Below are 20,009 nucleotides of genomic sequence, written 5' to 3' on the forward strand. Positions count from 1 at the left end.
CTCCTTCGTTGAGCCGCCCTGCTCCTTCTGCTCCCTGCTATTCTCCTTCCACTGACCATATTTAAAATGGATTACAACTAGGAGTAACTGACACGGGGAGGAAGGGGCGTAAGTGAAGTCTTCCACTGCCGCATGCAGGCTCCCGAGTTTCCTTGCAGAGACTGCCCCAGGTTCCCACCTCCTCTCCGCTGCGGGCCCTAAGCCTGCTTCTGCACCGCCACCGGCCCTCCCGCCCTGTTTGCTGCGTTCACTCAGGCGCGCACGCCGCCATCGGACGGGGCCTTTCCAAGCGCTCTCACAGCGGGAGGGATGGCCCTGCCTCCCGGGTCCCTCCTCCGGGAGCCCTTCCCACCCGCCCCGCCAGTAGGCCGCTCCTCCGCGCCCGGCAGTTCCTCTCAAGGCACCCAACATGGCGGCGGGGGCGGAGCCGGGGAGCACGTCGGTGCGTGGCGCGGCGCAGTGCGCGCGCCTGCGCGGCGGCACGTGGCGGCGGCGGGCAGCATGGCGGAGTGGCGTGCGGTGCCCAGCGACCTCTTCCCCTTCGTGCTCGCCTTCCTGCGCGAGAACCGCTTCGAGGCCGCCGCGCGCGCCTTCGCCAAGGAAGCGGCGGCGGTGAGCGGGGCGGGAGGGGGCCGGACGGGGCCGGACCGACCGACCGACTGACTGACTGATGGGGGGGCGGTGGGGAGCGGGGGGGACCGGACGACCGACCGACCGACCGACCCGGGGTAGCGGAGAGGGGGGAGCGGGGCAGGGCGGGCTGAGTGACCGACGGAGGGTTCGAGGGGGTCTGACTGACCGACCGACCGACTGATGGCGGGGCGGCGGTGAGGGGGGTGGGAGCTGACTGGCTGACCGACTGACTGACCGACCGCCGCGGCCTCTCTCTTGCTGCAGAAGGAGCAGGACCCCAACGCCGCGTCCCTCCTGGACATTTTCAGCTACTGGCTGAAGTAAGTGTCCCTCCGGCGGCGGGGCCGCGCTTACCGGGCCCGGGGAGGGGTGGGGGGTGTCTGCGTTGCCCTGCCGGGCTCCCTCCGGTGCCAGCCGCCGTCTGGCCGTCGCCTCGTAAAGTCCCCAGCTCGGCCTTTCTCCCGCTAGGTCTCCAGCGGCCAAGAAGAGAAAGCTGGTTCCCAACGGCCCGCAGGCGAAGAGGAAACCGCCCTCCAGCAGCGATGACAGCTCCAGCGAGGAGGACGAGACGCCCCCAGCCAAGAAACCAGGTGGGGTTTGTGAGCAGCACTGCGGTGGGCTGGGGTTGTGTCTGACATTGGCTCCTCACCTGGATGTGGAGCTCAGCTTCAGCGGCTCGTTTGAGGAACTTCAGCAGCTATTGAGGACTAGATTTATATTGACGGATATTGTTTCTGGCAGGTCTTGCCAATGGCAGGTAGGGTATGCTCATCATAGATAAGGGTGATCTCTTCATCCAGTGGTAATTTAAGTCTATCGGGGTTTGCATCCACTAGAAGGTTTCAGCCATTTGGTTTATCTCTTTTGGCTGAGGCTGGTGAAGGCATTGGGCTGTATTGAATTTTGAAGGTGCTATTGAAGTAGCACCTTCGTTACCTTACCTGTATTGAGATTCTGCTTTCCAAACACTCACTGATAGGGTATCTCGGCAGGGTTACTCCTACTTGCTTCAGCACATTCAAATTGTATGTTGATTTAAACATTGAGTGAAATTGGGTTTTGAGTGCATGTGGTTTGGGCTGATACTCTCCTCCTACCTCATGAATTTTTTCTGTGCTGTTTTCCAGGGACTCTCCTTTTCATTGAGAGCTTTAAAGAATGGTTTTTCATCTTGGTATTGTAGGAAAACCGATTCAGGTTTCATAAAAGCTTTCATATTTGTTAAAATATACATAACTTGACAAAACTCCTGCATGGCTAGCATTTATCAGGCTCTTCTGTGTATTGGTGGGCACTGTGATCTGTTTGATGAAGGGCAGTTGTAGACAGTATTCTTGAGTTCCAGAGAAATGTTAAGTATCCTTACTCACCTGCTTCTTGTGTGAGGTCACTACCCTCCTTCCTCTCAAGCCTGTGTCCTGGTGCTACCAAAAATATGTCCCTCCACTTCAGTTTGTGTGTGGTGAACAGTTCCTGGCATTGTTCATACATCTCGCCTTAATCATGGTGTATGCAGGTTTGTGTGTATCTAGCATCAGATTGCAGAGAGAAGGAGTAGACAGGGAGAGACACAGACAGAAATCTGGTCTTCAACTTGAGCCATCATAAAGCTAAATTTGGACTTAGGTCTGACTTTGATAGGGACAGTTGCAAATATAACTTGAGGCAAAATGGTTTCTTTTGCTCCACGTTATTAAAAAGCAATCAGTAACCAGGAAGAGTAGATTTAGCTAAAACGTGTTAAGCAAAATGTCTGGAAGCTTAACACAACATCACAGTGGTTCTCTTTGAAAGCCTGTGCTTGTTCAGTGAGTTTCTGTAAGCTAGAAGCTGTGGAGACCCAGTTAATGTTATCTCAGTTTGAGGGGACACATGCCTTACGGGGGTGTTCTTTTTAATGATAGAAGCCTGCACTTAAATGTGTATGTGACAAAGATAAAATCTAGAATTTATTTTACCCTCTTGCCTACCCATTTTGGAGTCTGCTGCTGTACCCTGCTCAAGAAACAAAGTCAGTCATGGTTTAATGTATCCTTTTGCCCTGATACCCACTAGTGCAGGATATAGGTACATGAAAGTTTGAATTAACTTAACATCAATGTGTGCTGTCCCTTATTTGCAGCTAAAGCAGCAGCTGTGCCCAAGGCAAAAGCAGTTCCTCCAGCCAAGAAGGCCGAGAGCAGCAGCGAGGACTCCAGTGATGATTCAGACTCAGAGGAGGAGAAGCAGCCAGCAAAGGTCAGCTTTTCTTTCCAGCCTCTTCAATGCACGTTTGACAGTGATGGATAATAACAAAATTGACCAGCAGAATTCTCTCTGAAATTGGGCTCTTTTTTCCTGAACTGTGAAGTGCCTCAACTGCCACAGGTGCAATGTCAGAAGACATTTTTGTAGTGGACAATGTGCCACTTGGACTGGTCCTGTGAAAAATTAGTTTAATGTCCAGCACTCACTTTGTTTCATATCCAGGTCTGCTCCTTGCTTTTATCCTAAGACTGTCAGGGCTTACTTTTTTGCAGGGAAAGATTTAGTTACAATCACTAAAATAAATTTGATCTCTTTCTACATATACATGTATATATAAAAAGAGAATCTTCTCTTTCCTTTTTCTTGTTGCAGTCATGGTCTTGAGAAGGGCCAGAGGGAAAAATGATGTTAGTGTACGCTAGAGGAGGGTAACCAGAGTTGCATCTTCAAACTAGTGTGATCTGGAGAAGGAAGAGAGCAGTGCCAGCCCCAGAGCGGCCCCCGTTTGAGGAGGCAGAACTGGAGACAGAGGTGCAAAGGAAGTCTCCCATGGGCTGCTGTGAGGTTTCCCAGAGCAAAATTGTTATCCAGGGGTTTTCAGGCCTTAACCATTAGCCAGTGGTGTCTTCAAGTCAAAATGGTAACCTCTGTGAAAGACAGCTGTTTATACTCTGTGTAGATGTGTCCCACTCATTTAACCTCTTTTTCTTTTCATGTCTACAAGGGCTAATCAGTTTTGCCTCCCATTGTTTAGAAAGGCGCAAAACCCGTGGTGAAGCCAGCTGGAAGCAAAATCCAGCCTCAGAAGAAAGCGGAGAGTTCCAGCTCTGACTCAAGCAGCTCAGAGGAAGAAGCACCAAAGAAACAGCCACCAAAACCAGCAACACCTAAATCTGGTACCTCTTATTGTGTATCATGAGTCAAAGTACAAAAAAGCCAGGGGAGGAGTGATGGGGGCTGTACCTACATGCAAAGGCATATGCATTAACACAGCAGCCTGAAAATCTGCTGTCAGTGTCATTTGCACTCCAGTCTGGTCTGCTTCTGTCATGGAAGAGGTGTAGAACTGATAGCAAATAAAACATCTGGTCCCAAATGCTGCATTGTTTGTATAAGTAGCTGTAATCAGCAACCTTAACTGCTTAAGTTGTACTTTTGCCAGTGTCTTTCTCTCAAAGAGCAGGGAAGATCTTTACTTAGCCTTTAGTCCTGGAACTTCAATGAGCTAGAATGGACAGTTATCCAAAAACTTTCTCTAAGCTTGCAGTAGGATAAAACAACAGTTCTGCAGTTACTACCTTAATCTGCCCTATTGGTTTCCTGTGCTGCTTTTCTCTCTATGATACTTCATGCTGAATCTAATTAGCCCTCATCTACCATAGCATATTTTTCTAAGGTCCCTTTTCGTTTATCTCAAAAGGAAGTAAAGTTGCCCTGGTGGCCACCAAGGTGGTGAATGGAAAAGCAGCAAGTAGTAGCAGCAGTAGTGAAGATTCGGATGAGGAAAAGGCTGCACCAAAGAAGGTAAATTAGACCATAAAAAACTTCCTGAACGCTGTAGAAGTCTAGCAACTGGGTGTGTCTCTGTCTTGCAGGGACTGTGAAATATGTAGAGAAAGCACAGACCACACAGATGCTGAGCCCAGCATTTGTGGGTCTTATGCTTCCCTCTCCTTTGTACAGTGGAATTATGTGTTCTAGCACCTCTCTGTGCACTGGCTTTCTTCCCTAATACCTCCTTACTGCTTCCTCTGATCCTTCCTTTTGTAGGAAAACATCTCATTGTGTCATAACCATATCATAGTGTCCATTATATGTTTGCTTTTGCGTGACTCTTTTATGCTTAGCTATCTCTAACTCCCTAGTTTTCCACTAGGGAATGTTCAAAAATATTTTCTGCAACACAAAAATAATCCTAGTTGTGTTTAATCAAGTGGCAGTTGCTACCATTTCACTTAGTTCTGCGCCCCTTGGTCAGAGGAGCCCCTCATTAGGGATTCATGCAGCAGAAAACAACAGCAGAATAGCCAGAAAGATCGTGATGCTCATGTGTTTCCTAAAATTTGCATTTGAGAATCTTCATTAATCTTTCTCCCTTTGTCTTCAAAACTTGCTCTCTTAAGTGAGGCGTAGAGTTAAACAAGATCTACATCCAGTTGTTCCCACAAGATTTTTGTAATTTCTTTTTTAATGTGTGTTTCTTCCCTTTTTGTGATAAGGCTGTTCCCAAGAAATCACCTCTGCCAAAACCTGCAGCCACTCAAGCATGTCCAGGGAAAAACAAACGTGCCAAGGAAAGTTCCAGTAGTGAGGACTCATCTGACAGCTCAGACGATGAAAAGCAACCTGCAAAACAGAAACCGAAGTCTGGTAAGTACTAAATACCATTGCTGCAATGTGGGAGGATGCTTTCTGCTAGTCCCGCTGTCCCAGCAGAAGCATGTGCAGGGCACAGGCATGTCTTGCTGCACACAAGGTTCCAGGTGGTGCCTGCGGTGGTATTGTGAACCAGAAATACAGCAGCTCTTTTCATGTGTGCTGTTGGGGCTGAGCTTACAATTCTGCTTCTCCTTCAATGAAGGGATGGGGAGTGAGGGAGATTGTGGCAGACTCTGCTTGGTTTGCTGCATGTCTTCTATTTGATTAGCTTTTAAGTACATTCTTGCAGGTTTTCTGTCCGCCAGGATTTGGGAATTAATTTGCCAGTGCTTTGGTTATTCTGTAGCTGCAGCAATTTAAGCTTTTTCAGGTTTTTTTTGTGAAATATCCAGGGCTGTTTAGTTGTAATCCAGCTGATGGGTTAAATGGGCCTGTGTTCAATATAGTATAGTGCTTTTAGGATTCCAGTAGAGAGCTGATCTAAATGGAGGATTTGAGAAGGCAGTAAATGAAAACACTCAAGAGTTGACATCTCTTTTTTTTTTTTTTTTTTTTTTTTCTGGAAAAGTTTCGCAACATAAGCTCCCATTCTTCTAAAATGCAGATAAAACTTCTGGAGAGATGGTTGGGTCAACTGAACCCCAAGTGGAGAGTTAAACTCACAGTAGAAACGGGAGGTAGCAGTGGGGTGGGTGTAACCCTTCAAATTATAAGCTAGTATCTTTGATTGTGGTTACAAATATCTCATGTACTGCTCGCATTATCATGCAGGCATCTGAATGTTGTGTCTGTCTTCATAGGTCAGTACAGTGCTGTACCACCTCCTCAAGCTACGCAGACAAAGAAGAGCATTGCCAAGGCTCCTGCAAAAAAAGCTGAGAGCAGCGACTCTTCAGACAGTAGTGATGAGGCAGAACAGGTGGCCCCAAAGGGAGGAGCAGGTATGTTGTGAGAAGAGGAGGCTGCAGAGGAAGTACCACATGGAGAGGTTTTGGCAATGTCTTGGTTTCCTTGAAAAAGCCATTTGACTTTGGTCTGTGTTGCTATTTGCTTCTCTGGAAGCTTCTGAGTAATTTGAAGGCATCCCAAGCAATACTATGTACAACCTGTGGATCCAAACTGTGTGCAGGTTGGATTACTTTGGATGTGTTGGTTTGAAAAGTTACCGGCATCCAGTTTAGTGGGAATAAGTCCATTACTGCAGTTGGCCAGGTCCTTTCTTGGCTTCAGATGTGCTGGCTGAATGGCTGATGCACTAAGAACGGAGCTTTTTCACATTATCATGGTTTAACCCCAGCCAGAACTAGGAGAATGCAGCTGCTTGCTCACTCTCCCCACGGCAGGATGGGGAAGATAATCAGAAGGGTAAAATGGAGAAAACGCGTGGGTTGAGATAAAGACAGTTTAATAAGTAAAGCAAAAGCTGCGCATGCGAGCAAAGCAAAACAAGGAGTTCATTCACTACTTCCCATTGGCAGGCAGGTGTTCAGCCATCTCAAGGAAAGCAGCTTTCCACACATATGGTTACTTGGGAAGACAAAGAGCGTAACTCTGAATGTCCCCCATTTCTTTCGTCTTCCCCCAGCTTTATATACTGAGCATGACATCCTATGGTATGGAATACTCCTTTGGTCAGTTGGCGTCAGCTGTCCTGGCTGTGTCTCCTCACAAAATTTTGTGCGCTGCCAGCCTAGTCGCTGGCAGGGTAGCATGCAGAGCAAAAAAAGGCCTTTGCTGCTTAGCAGCAACCGAAAACATGAGTGCATGTGCTGTCAACAGTATTCCCATCCCAAACCCAAAACAGCACTATACCAGCTGCTAGTAAGAAAAGCAACACCATCCCAGCTGAAACCACAACACACATCTGGAAAGGGTTGGATCTTGGGACAAAGGTTTGGTGTGGATGTGGCCTATTAATTTTAAACTTGCTTTTGCAGGCAAAGCAGTAGTAGCTAAAAAAACCCCTGGTCCCCAAAACAAAGCTGTGACTACCAAGAAGGCTGAATCCAGTTCTGACAGCGACTCAGGTAATTCAAGGAATAAAGTTTTGATTTATTTTTTTTTTAATGTTAATGTTTTTATTGGCCAGGTTGCTCTATAGTGGTGTTATCTGCTAAGGTCCTTACTGTATGAGCTTGAAAGCTTCCCACTCTCCATAGCTAACAAGGTGTGAAATTGAAAACCAGCAGCCTGTTATGCAGAGTGGAGTCTGACCGTGAGATGCCAATGAGACCATTGGCAAGTGCAAAAAGGTCTGCATGTTGCTGGATGGAAAGGGTGGGGCATCGTGTATCAGGTTTCTCCGGGAAGGTTAATGGTTACACTTTTTGAGAATCTGTGTCTTTAGATTTTTGGTTACCGTTATCCCATTGTGTTTGGGAGAAGCCTACAAAATAAAAAATGTTATCTCCTTACCAAGTTCAAAATAGACTCAAAAGTTGCCTTCTAATCTGACCTTAGAAATGGGGGCAGTGTGCTTTGTATCTTCTGTTGATCGGGTTTAAGGTTTGCAATGCCATATTTCCCATGTAAGTTCCTGATGTGCTATGTTTCCCCTCCAAGTTCAAGGTGCTCCTGTTGTATATCTCAACATCTCCAGTGCCACGGCAGGGACTGTGGGTGGCAACTGGCTATCTATCTGCAGACAGCCAGCACGAGACTGTGTGACCCTTCAACGGGTGGCAGGAGTTCCATTTTCTGTTTTTGTTGCCTGGTTCCTTACAAATGGACAAGGTTTTGATTACCGTTATTAAAGTGTTCAGAAATGGTGGAATAGATCACGCTTGACGTTCGGGATTGTTGTGACACACAATATAAAGGCATAATTGTATGCAGGAGTCTCCAGTCCATCCTCAGACTGCTGCTAGACACATCTGACAGAAGAAATGGAAAACTAAAATGAGATACTGTGCTGTTGCTGCCTCACTTCCCCTGCTTTGTCAGTTTTATTGCCTAATTTCTTGCCTGTTCTTTGATCTTTACCACATAGCTTCTTGATGTTTCTTCTCCCTGAGTTTGTTCTTGGTGATGCTTGTACTTTTTCTCCAATCCCTTATTCTGTACCTCTTCTCCTACATTATTCTCCAAATATCTGCTTCCTTGTGCAATGCATTAGCGAAGAACTTAAACTGCCTGTTTCCACTTCCTCCCAACAAAGAAGATAAGTGGAAAGATGAATGTTGTCCCCTGATCATTCAAGTGTTCATCAAATGCTGCTTATCACCAGTTATCTACTGGCTCAGCCTTGGGCCACAACCCATTTTTCTTTTCACTTCCCCATGAGTTATGTACATGTTATTACTAAAGTAATTTGCATCAGAAGCTTATTAACTTAAAGAACATCCTTTTTTTGTTTGTTTGTTTAGATTCTAGCTCTGAAGATGACAAGAAGAAGGTAGGGAGTAAGGTCCCAGCAAAACAACCTGTGATAAAGAATACTTCCAAACCAGCAAAAGTAGCTGTCAAGCCTGGACAAGCAAAGAAAGATTCCAGTTCCTCCTCAGATAGCTCAGGTACTGGGGTAGGAGAAAAGGAGAATTTCCACATGTACATTGTGCTTGCTCAGACCTCTGTGTTTGCAGGCAGGGTCTGAGGTTGCAGTTGGACAGGAATAGCCACTGCAGTGTTGTTTCAAGCAGCTAATGAAGTGCACTGTGTATCAACGTTGAATCTCCATGTGTACTTCATGTTGAAGGAATGGGGCTTAGCCTTGATTATTCTTTTCCTTTCCATTCTAGATTCTGATAGCTCTGACAAGAAGGCCCCTGTGAAGCCCACAACTAAAGCAGCAACACCTGCGACAAAGAAAACGCAAGCTGTCACAAAGAAAGCACAAAGTAGCTCCGATTCAGATAGCAGCTCCAGCAGCTCTGAGGATGAGAAGAAGAAGAAAGGCACTCCAGCTAAATTAGCTGGCAAAGTGAGTAAGCCAGTGTCCAAACCTTCTACCCCAGCTCCCAAAGCAGACACTTCTGACTCTGATAGCTCAAGCAGTGAAGAAGAAGAAAAGAAGCCAGCAGCGAAACCAGCCACCAAATCTACAGGGGCAGCAAAAGCAACTGTCAGGAAGAAGGCAGCTGCTTCTAGTAGTAGTAGCAGCAGCTCATCTGATAGTTCCAGTGAAGAGGATGAGAAGCCCAAAAAGGCAGAGAAAGGGGCACAGAACGGTTCCAAGACCACTGCCTCCGCAGAGAAAACAAAAACATCCACACCAGCAACAAACCACCTGAAGTCTAAGCCAGCTGGTGGCAGCAGTACCAGCAGCGAAGGCAGCTCTGAAGAAGAGACTGGAAAAGTCAATGGAGGTATTACCTACAGTCTGAGAAGTGGGTCTGTCGGGCAGTGTTACTGAGATAAGCACGAATGGGAGCCTTTCTTAAACAATATTCAGTCTAATCTCTATATGCTATTAGATGTTGCCATCTGGTGCAGTACTGAGAGGGAAGGGCTAGGTTTCATAGAATCATAGAATTGCCTAGGTTGGAATCAGATCATCTAGTCCAACCAGTTTGTGTGATCCTTTTTGTCTGTATTGTATGTCTGCTGGCAACGGAATTTGTGATAACATGAAGTACATTTCTGTACAGTTGTTGCCAATTGCTGTCTATGTGTGCACAAGATTGTTAGTGACAGCAAGGCAGGCTGCTGTAGGACTTTGTGTTGAGTGGGAGATCATGGATGATGCCCCAATGCACAACCTCAATCTTTATCCCTCCAGGAGGGAAACAACTTTGAATACACTAGTGATGGGTGCAAGTGCATATTCTGTGACTCCAAGAACTGGCAAATTTTAACCAACGGAACTTTCTCAAGCGCATTAAATCATTAATATAGAGGTGCCCTATTCCACAAAATTGTCTTTATCCATTAGGACAGGATGGCAAAATCCTTCCTGACCCAGAATGGCTATTAGTGTCTGTTATAGCAGCCTGTTTTCTGGGTGAGGTATTGCAGGGACCGGTTCTCACACCTTTGTCAACACTGGGTTTGCATTCTGGGGGAGAGATGGCATTACCTTTCCCAACACTGCAGTTACTCCCTTTGAAGTTTTACTGCTATACATCTAACAGGCACAATCAGGAAGAAACAGAAGAGGAAAGATGTTCAGGAGCCAGAGACACCACACAGTAAAAAGGCAAAGATCAAAGCCAAAACACCACACACAGTTCCCAAGGTGAAACAGGTGAGTGAGGGTGAACTGTGGTGACTGGTGGGAGAGGCTTCTCTGCCTCCTGAACAAGTAGGCTTGTCTTGGGTTTTTTGGGGAGGTTGGGCCCACAGGATTATTTGTATTTTTGCTCCCTCTTCAAGCACTTGAACCTTGTCTGGAGAACCCTAGGGAGTGCACACATGTGCATTATATTATTCTGGCAAAGGCTGATTGTATATGCTTGCACAGGAACATCCTTGAGCTGCCTGATCTGAAGAGGGGAAAGAATTATGAATGTGCAAAACACGTAAAAATTGAGGTGACATGAACAGGGCTCTATATTTGCAAGGCAGGGAGGAAGGGACATTATCACAAGGGAATATCATGCACATGTATGCGCTTACTGTATCTTATTTTCTTTAACAGCCAGCCTCTCCGTTCCGCCGCGTAAGGGAAGAAGAGATTGAGCTAGATGCCCGTGTTGCTGACAACTCATTTGAGGCAAAGGTATGGCTAGGTAGTGCCCAGAGTGGTAGTGCTTGGCCTCTGTAAGTACAGGTGGGCAGAGCAGCCTTGATGTGCTTGTGGGCAGTCTTTTTGGTGGAAACTTTTTCCACCAGGAGGTGCTGTTAGGAAGTGTGTGAGCACTGGCTGGAGGTGCGTGGGAGAGTGGTATCAGCTCCAGTGTTAATGTACTGGTGTTTGCTGGGTAGATTGAAGTGCAAAGCATTGCCTTTACTCTCTTGGGTACTGACCTGAATTTCTTTTTCCTCTCCCCCTTCATCCCTCACAGAAAGGAGCAGCTGGTGACTGGGGTGAGAAGGCTAACAATATCCTGAAATTCACCAAAGGCAAATCTTTCCGCCATGAGAAGACAAAGAAAAAACGAGGCAGCTACCGTGGGGGCACTATATCAACCCAAGTCAATTCCGTCAAGTTTGAAAGTGACTGAGAATGTTTCCTTGGGAATTCATAAACCATCTGCTCACCAGAATGGCTTGGATGGGCATGTGGACGTTATGGATGTGAAGCCTGCCTGGAATGCTACTTCCCCTAGCCCATTGTGGGACAGGCAGCTCCAGCATCAGGCTGTGGGAAAATGGTTGGATGTTTCCCCCTTTTATTTCTAATTCTGGTTTTTAGGCCCCTACTTTGGAACCGTCCTTGGGCTGGTGTTACTGGCACCACTAGGGTGACCTCCAAGAGTTAAATTTTCTATGGTCTTATTTTAAAAGGCTGGCAGTCATTTCTCATTTTAGTTTCCTGCTCAGAAAGTAGTAGAAGAAAGAGAAATCATTCTCCTGTATCTTAACCTCCCACTTCTTTTTTCAGCCAGTTTAACTTGGATACCTGTGAAATGGCAAGTACTGTAACTTGCCTTTGGCTACTTACTGTAACAGCAACAACTGATTTGAACCCTCTGGCTGTAATCCCCACCCCCACCTGACATTTCAAGTTCACAGTTGCAGTGTGACAGGGTTCTTTTTGGTTTCCTTCTCTTATGGTTTCACCTTGCAATAAATTCCTACCGTCCTCTTTCCACCCCTGTTGAGGCCAATAACCAGAGTACTTAGAGAAGCAGAGTCTAAATACACCTTAGTAGTTGAGTAACTGTATTGCTTGCAGTTGCAGTTGGGGGCTATTGTTAGAAAGACCAAGGTCGATAGTACTGCTGAGGCACTCCTGATAACGCTTTCATTGGGAACATGGCTGGGGAGTGGAGATGTGCAGAAACTTGACGGCATGGATGTTGTGACGTTTGGCTCAGTGGGAATGTGTAAGGAGGCAGAGGAGACAAAGCTCTCTTTTCTACCCATCTCTGCTTTTTGCCGTGTTTTTGTTTCAGAGGCTCTGACTGCATTGTGGCATTACTCCTTGTTCTCTCTGAACAGAAAACGTAACAGCTTATGCTTACTCCCAGCAATGTGCCATGCGGCTTGTTAGGAGTGGAGATGAATGTATCATTAATGCCTTAAATTTCTTTTCTGCGTTGGACCGCTTGCTCTTTGAGCTGTTTTGCATCTGTTAAATCCCTCTCAGGAAGTAAAATATTGGTTTCCCCATAGCAGTAAGGCAAATAAAGCCTGGTGCTGTAAGGTTTGAAGTGTTAGCTACAAGTGCAAGTTCAGTGTGGGGAGCCTCAAACAAGTTCAGTAACTTGCAGCCTAAACTGTGATTTCATGAGCAAGTGAGATAATGGCTTGGTGCTGGTGAGAGGAGGGCTTGCCTTCCTCCAGATGTGTGACTGCCTCATTTCTGGTGTAACTCACATCTGGTGGAAAATGGTTCCCCCCACTACTTTTTTCCCCTGGTAAGTGGGTTAAGTTAATTTTAGTTTGTGGAGCAGTCTGCTGAGCCCAGAGCCAGTAGGAGTTGAACAGCGGTAGTGCATGTTTGGGAAACGGGATAGTGGGCTGTGAGCACTGCTCACCCCATCTCATGAAACTGCCAGCCACCGAGAGAGGTTATGCAGGACCTCATTTCCATGTTTCCATTCCCTCCCTGAAGGGTGTCAATGAGAAGAGCCCTGTTGTTATAGGAAGCTACACTTGTGTGCAAAGCAGTGTCACCTAATTGAGGGTTGGATGAGACTTGATGAGCCACCCCCATATATGTGAGCTGCAACTAGTTCCAATGAGCATTTTTCAGGACTTCCCCTCTGGCTTGCACAATCTCAGTCTGGTGTCTGGATTCTAGGCTGCAGCGTTAAGGGGCCCAGGAGACCACGGTTATTACACGGAGTTAAAGGTTAGAGGCCAAAGGACGGTGGGAAGAGTATTTTCTGCTTGGGGATTTGAACATCATCTTGTTTGTGACTTGTCGTTTGCTCTCTTTTTTTTCTGCTTATCGGGAACTTACATTTGTAACTCTTACCCCCAAAACATAAAAGTTTTTTAAAAGTTTATTTTAAGTGTGAGCATACAAATGTCTTGGGGAAATAAAGATTGCTGCCTTTGTAATCTGAGTGGATCTGATTGTTAAAGGCATGGAATAGCAGGTGGGATAAGGGAGGGTATCGGCGCTGAAGGTAATGTAGCACCGTCTCTTGAATGGGTGAGTCAGGCTACATCTCTCTACAACCAGTTCTCTCCTCAGTTACATGCTTATGTGCGTGTAACACCTTCAGAACTGAATGGTGGCCTCTGCCGCTGGCTGTCAAGTGACTGCAACAAATTTGGAGAAAACGAGTGGAAGAATATTTACTTACACCAATCCTAACAGGCTGCTTGAGTCCCTTCATGCCAGAATTATCTCGTGAGGTCTCTAGTATTGCCACCATATTAGGAATATAACTTAAGTGGCACCATCCTATGGGAATAAGAAACAATAGGCATAACTGAAAAATTCTCTATGTACCTGGTTTAAACAAGTAATTTCTGTGTGCCCTGTGATCTCATCCTGCTCTGTCACCATGTGTACAGGAAAAAGACACTTACTAACAGGTAGGACCTGGTGAAGGTCTTGTGTGCTGTAATGCTTATTTTTACTCCTTGTGCTATGCCTCTATGGAAGGGTTGAACAGAATCGCCAGACGGATTTGGCCACTAGTCGCTCCCTAACCAACGCTGTCTGCCACGGCCTTCCACCGCAGACGTGATGTTGTGGGAGCAGATCTAACACTCTCTGAAGTTTCTGCAGCAGATGCAAAGCATGTTATTAGTCTTGCTGGAGATCAGCACCTGACTGAGCAAGTGCAACGAGTGCTGGGGGAGGGAAATGCTTTGTGAGACTCAAAGCTACGTGCTCATCCGTGTGCTTGACATTCGGGGAAAAACTGCTCCCTTCACGAGCTTTTGGGGCTGCCAGGCAGGCTTAGCCTGCGTCTCTTCTACCCTCCTGCTGGGAGGGAAACACCTCGTGGAGCGCTTCAGCTTTCGGCTTTCCCTGTGCAATTTCAGCTGTGGTTAATTCTGGAACTGGACTAACAGGACACCCCCCTCTGGTGTGTGCTGTACGCGTATGGGTGCCCTGGGACATTGTCCCTGTGCACCAGCCTTTCCATTTTGCTGTCCCGGCTGACGCGTCCCGCTCCCCTCCTCTCACAGAGCCCGCGGGGGGGGCGGTCCTGTCCCTGGGGGAGCCCCAGTAGGGTCCTTCACAGGCCACTGGAGAGATGCTTTGCCACCCTTTTAACGCGCTGTCCCGGCGGGAGACACAAGCGTGACTTCAGCTTCCCCCCACGCTTCCCACCGCCCCGCAATCAGGCAGGCGCTGCCTCCCAGCGCGCTGCGGCTGCCGGAGCGGTGGGGGCGGCTCTCCGCGCTTCCCCTCCCGACCCTCCGATCCGGGCCGGGCCGGGCCGGGCCGGGCGGGGCGGACCGTGGGCAGGGGCAGCCCCGCCCGGCCCGAAAGGGGAAGGCGGAGGGGCGGAACCCGCTCCCCTCCCACCGCCGCGCCTCTGCACCGCGACTCGGGCCGGGCTCTCAGCGGGACTGGCTGCAGGTGGGTGCCGGCACCGCTGCCGGCGGCTGGGAACGGGGACCGGGGAGCGCCCCGCCGGTGCGAGCGCGGCCAGGGGCTGCGGCGTCTGCCCCGCTGTCTGCTCGGCTGCCGCGCGGGGAGGAGGGTCCTTCGGTCCCTGGGTGTTCGCGGCGGCAGCGGGGTCACGGCGGGGCTCGGCGTGAGCTGCGGGTGCAGGCGGCGGCGGCGGCCCCGGGAGCTGCGGGGCCGGTGGCGGTGGCGGTCCGGGTGAGCGGCGGAGCGCTGGGTTGAACTTTCTGAGCTGCTGGCAGAGGTGTCCCGCTGCCCCGGGTCTGCCGGAAGGGTGAGAGGGGAACGGTCTGGGCTCCCAGCCTGGCCCTGGCGGGGCGCGGGTGAGAGCAGCCTGGGTGACTCCCACGGGGCTACTGAAGGGCACAAGTTAAGCATCTGCTTAACCCCGCAGGATCAGAGCCTTGGCACCTGAACAAATGTTCAAAGCGCTTTTGTGTGTAACTTGCTTCATCTTCCTCTAGGAGATTAGATCTCGGGAGCGTCTTCCCTCTCCTGTTCTGCCTCCTCTTTCTGCGCGTCCCTCCTCAACCCTTGTTTATGGCAGTTCGGCCAAGTCTCATTCCTCCCGTGCGCTCAGAGCCAAGGCGCTGTTTGGTTCTTGGGGTTTTTGGTGGGTTGTTTTGTTGTTGTTTTTTTTTTTTTTACATGACGGCGTCAGTTGTTTTATTGAAGATAAGACTCACCTCTAGTTTCTCTACTGCTGTAATTCTGTCAAATGTGATCGGACTTGTCTGTCAGGACTTTATCAATCCCCAGTGCTTCCTACACAAGGTTTCACAACCTTCTGGGGTGTTTAATGACTTCTTTCTTTTAATGTGGCACTTCTCCGTAGAAAGAAGCTGAAATGACAGGGCAGTAAATGGAAGACTCTTCTTCCCCACCCCTCTTGACCGCTTCTCTAAAGTTTGGTGCACACATATCTCTCTAGTTTTCTCTGCAGTCTCAAGAACTTGTTCAACTTGACTGTCGCACAGACATAACCCCTTCTTAAGATCAAAATGTGTACTGAACTGTTGTGTGCTCTCACTTCAAGGTCTGTGGCTCACATGAATATTTGGCAATTGCCCCGAGCCTTTCTGTCTCTTACATCCAGGGATTATAAATAATGTTCTTAAGCGCTTCCATGCTGCAGACCTGAGACTGCTCACAAGGAGCACGGCCTCACATCGGCTGCTTCTCTGTCTTGCAGCCGTGTTGCAAGTGAGGGGGAAAGGCCATCTGGAAGAACGTGCAGTTGCAGAGCACCGTGGTGTCACAAACCATCTCTGTCCCTTCCGGAAGACTACCAGGAAGCCTGTGGATACGGAGTGGGGGGAATCTCGTTTGCCACCCAGATGGATTTAATGTATGATGAGAGGCCAGGTGGGGAAGCACATGTGTGGTGTTTGACACCATCCCCCAGCTCAAGTTCTTGAAGATGTCTGTAGTTTCAAATGCCTTGACAAGCTGAGATATGGATCTTTAATTCTTTTGATAGTTGTCATAGGCTGGTATTTTCTTTAGTGTCATGGTTCCCTGGCTGTGACCTGTGGACTGCCAACCTCCTGCTGGCCCACAGATTCCCACCTTGCCTGTAGAGCTTCCTCCATAAAACTCTGCTGATCCAGGAAGGATGTTGAAGACAGCCCAAGGTCCCAAAAGTTTGGAACTGATTGGGGACTATATCAATCTTTGTCCAAAATGGATGAGGATGAGCAGAGCCCTCTGATGCTGCTGTGTGGAAGCAGTAGCTCCGAGCCTGGAGCAAAGTATGAGTTATTCTGATGCCGACTCGATCACCACTGTGGTTGTTCCCTTTGGTCTTTTGGGCGTCTGGGCTTTCTTCATTCTCTGTGTTTCTTGTGGGCCACCATGAAGATGTCAAAAGAAAAATGCTAGAAAGGTACGCTGTTTTGAGCAGACTGGCTGTGCACTACTTACTCTGTGTGCGAACAGTATTTTAAAAAACGCAGGGCTGGAGGCTGCCTGGGGAGGCTTATATTTGAAGGGAAGCATTGGGGTTTGTTTCTTGCTCGTTGTTTTCGATATTGAAATACTAATACTAGTATACTGTAATACTAATATTAATATACTGTAATACTAATATTAGTATACTATAATACTAATATTAATATTTCAGTGTTATTTACCCAGGTGACTCTGGTGAAGCAGGAGTCTGTGATAATCCAAAACCAGAGCACAGAAGCCCACCAAGCACTGGGTTGGGATGTGACTGATGGTTAGACTTCCCTGCTTCAACATACGCTTTATTCAGTTTTTTTTATACAGCGTTGTATCCTCTAGGTTTTATTGGAGATTCCCCTGGGCAGCTCCTGCTTGTAGCGCGACATCTTCCTGCAGCAGCAGAATTGCTCTCAGAGCTGCATTCCTGCCTGTTTGCATGGAGTTTTGGCTTCCATAAATTAGCCACAACTGGGTTGGCTGTCATCAACATGAAGGTAGCAGATGGTCCTGTTTTTTCTGGATCGTACCCAAACAGATGAGGCAAACTTTGGTTTCGTATTCCAGGAAGAGTTTTAGGCATCCAAGTGAAGATGCCTTTTCCTTTTGGCTTCAAATGAATTGTGCTGCTTTGTTAACTCTTGAGAAGTTTACAGTGAAACCACTTCTTATTACTGTGGGTAAGAGCCAGATAGGGACTGGGATGCAGGAAGGGAAATAATTCGGCCCCATGGATATGGGTTTCCTGGTCCTTGGCACGAACTAGGCGATACAAATACTGGAGGAGAGGGAGAGAACAGCAGCATCCTTGCAGTGGGGTCCCTTCGCTGGCCTTTCTTCGTGGGCTTCTCTGCTTAGACTGCTGCCTGTCAGAGGTTTTAGTACTTCAACCTAATAGAAGGCACCTGAATTAAAGAAACGTCTAACTTAAGAGCTGTAGCTGTTCAGTTCTTCACTTAAGTTAAATTGATGTAATCTCCCACTGATATCAAAATCATACCCTGTCAAACATGTTAAATAGGGCAAAATCAAGGGCCAAATTTCAGCCCAGGAAGAGGTTTCTCAGGGGAGTTTGAGGGATGTTTTATCTCTGCTCCCTTTCTGCTGCCTCCCATTTCAATTTCAGTGCTTTTCTGTGGCTTCGAGAGCAAACTCACGGCAGCTCATGGTGGCCAGGAGTGCAGGGATGCTGCTGCCTGCAGCGGCAGTCACACGAGGGCTTTCCGCTGCCCACCGCTCCTGCCACCGGCTCTGGTCCTGGCTCTTGCCGAGGCACCTGCTCTGCCCTGCGGGCTGCAGTGTTGAAACGTCAAGCCTCCATGGCACAGGCATTTTTAATAGTTTTCTTGAGCCCTGACTTCTGACTGTTAGCGTTAATTGTGGTGGTTAGGGGGATTGCTCTGCGTAAATCACCCAGTTTGCATGGCTTTACCGAGCGCTCGTCATGACAAGAGGGAAGGGTATGTTCTCCCTTTCCAAGCCTTCTCCTTTCAGTGGCAATGCTATTTCTTGCAATATTTATCTGATTTAGCCCCTAGCCCAGGACTTCAAACCACAAATGAGGAGGTGGTTCTGTCTTGCGCTGCTCTCGGATCTAGCATGAGATCTCTCATTTACTTATATGTCGCACCTCTGCTGAGGTGCAGGCTGTGAATTCACCTCCCAGCAGAATCCCCTTCCCATGCCCAGCAGTTTGGAGGTTTCTTGAAGACCACCTGCCCGCAGCCCGACAGTGGGCGCAGGCAGCAGAGGCAGCCAGAGGGCTGGGCTGGGCCGTGGGCAGAGCTGCACTGGCTACCGCACTGGCCCTTGCTGGACAATCCTGCTGCGAAGCTCGTGGGGTGGCCAGAGCTACGCGTTCGGTGTCGGCAAGAGGTAAAGCAAGGAGGTGAGCAGGTAGATTTTGAGCTTTCCCTCATCTAGCCCTTGTGTGCACAAGGTTTAGGTCTACTCTCCTTTCCCCTTTGCTATTGGCCTGACATCCTAGCAGTGACTAGTTGCTGAACAAGGGTTGGAGCCAGCAGAGTGCTGTCCTTCGAGGTGGTCGTTATGCCTTCAGCATCTCCCAGGAGCACTGAAAAGCAGGGATGTACCTGGTTGAAAACCTGCCTGATGCATCCAGCAGAGATCTAGGGCTGAAGCTGTGGCCAGGGTATCTCTCTGGGCGTGGATACAGCAGAGACTAGCTCTGGTGGTATTGAGCTGGGGTAGGAAAAAAGATCCCTTCCTGCAGCCTGGCATCTTCTCACCACTTGGGAAGATTTACAGCCTCCCCTGTTGCCTGATCAGGAGAAGGGATTCCTGAGACAGCACCTTTAGGGATTGTCCCCGATGTTGGAAGGGATGAAGCAGCCAAGAGCAGTCTGCAAGTCTGCCGTGTCAGCATCTGCCCCTGGCCTGAGGGCTGGCATTGACCCCTTGCTTGTCATTTGGATTTTGGTAGCCCCCAGAGGCAGAGCTGAGGGTGTCAGCAATGTCCGGCACATAGGTCCATGGCAGGGCATTGTCCTTGCTGAATATGGGTGACTTTTTTTTTTTTTTTTTAAATAACTATTCCTTTCACCTGCACTGTTTCTTCACCTTTTCCTTGTTGCCCAATGGGAAAAAACCCCACCCCACATATAAAACCACCTCTTCTGCTCTTCTCAACACACTTAAATATGTGTATGACCCCAGGTGCCCCAGGACAAGCCTGTACCTGTTCCTGTCATGAGGCATGTCCTGAGATCCCGCTGTCTTGGAGTAGGCCAGCAGCATGGGGCTGACATCCCTCCCTCTCTCCCCTGGAAGCTTGTACGCTCTGGAACTGCTGCATAATGTTCTAGCCAAATGCTTTACCTTCCCTTCTGTTGAGCAGGATAAATCCCTTTTGGGCCTCTCAAGTAGGCTGAGAACTAGACCAGCTTCGTGGGCTGTAGCTCCGTGGTGGCCAGCGTGAGCCAGCCTGTTCTGCTGGCAGGGAGGCGGGATCCTGGGTAGATCCTTACTTTCCTTGCAGGGCTTCTGCTCTCTTCTCTCCAGCCCATCACCTTTGTCTCCATCTGCCTGGAGCTCTTCCTCTGTGGGTCCAGCCATCCCTTGGTATCTGCTAGCATTTCTCATGTTTCTCATCGCTGCTGCAGGCACAGCCACCCAGTTGTCCCTGGGTGGGAAGGCTGAAAGCCCA

The 20,009-nt window shown here is 48.5% G+C and overlaps 1 protein-coding gene across 1 annotated transcript; it reads left to right on the top strand.

The window, feature by feature from the left end:
- Positions 1–478: 478 nt before the first annotated feature.
- Positions 479–13,368, top strand: NOLC1 (nucleolar and coiled-body phosphoprotein 1). Its single transcript, XM_054206708.1, has 14 exons — positions 479–612; positions 898–953; positions 1,102–1,223; positions 2,756–2,871; positions 3,635–3,776; positions 4,301–4,404; positions 5,100–5,250; positions 6,060–6,200; positions 7,197–7,286; positions 8,625–8,771; positions 8,997–9,563; positions 10,329–10,441; positions 10,835–10,915; positions 11,202–13,368. Exons 1-14 carry the CDS (start codon positions 502–504, stop codon positions 11,358–11,360), a joined length of 2,100 nt encoding a protein of 699 aa, XP_054062683.1. The 5' UTR covers positions 479–501; the 3' UTR covers positions 11,361–13,368.
- Positions 13,369–20,009: the final 6,641 nt, after the last annotated feature.

The sequence above is a fragment of the Rissa tridactyla genome, chromosome 6 (genome assembly GCF_028500815.1).
Source record: "Rissa tridactyla isolate bRisTri1 chromosome 6, bRisTri1.patW.cur.20221130, whole genome shotgun sequence".
Classification (NCBI taxonomy): Eukaryota; Metazoa; Chordata; class Aves; order Charadriiformes; family Laridae; genus Rissa; species Rissa tridactyla.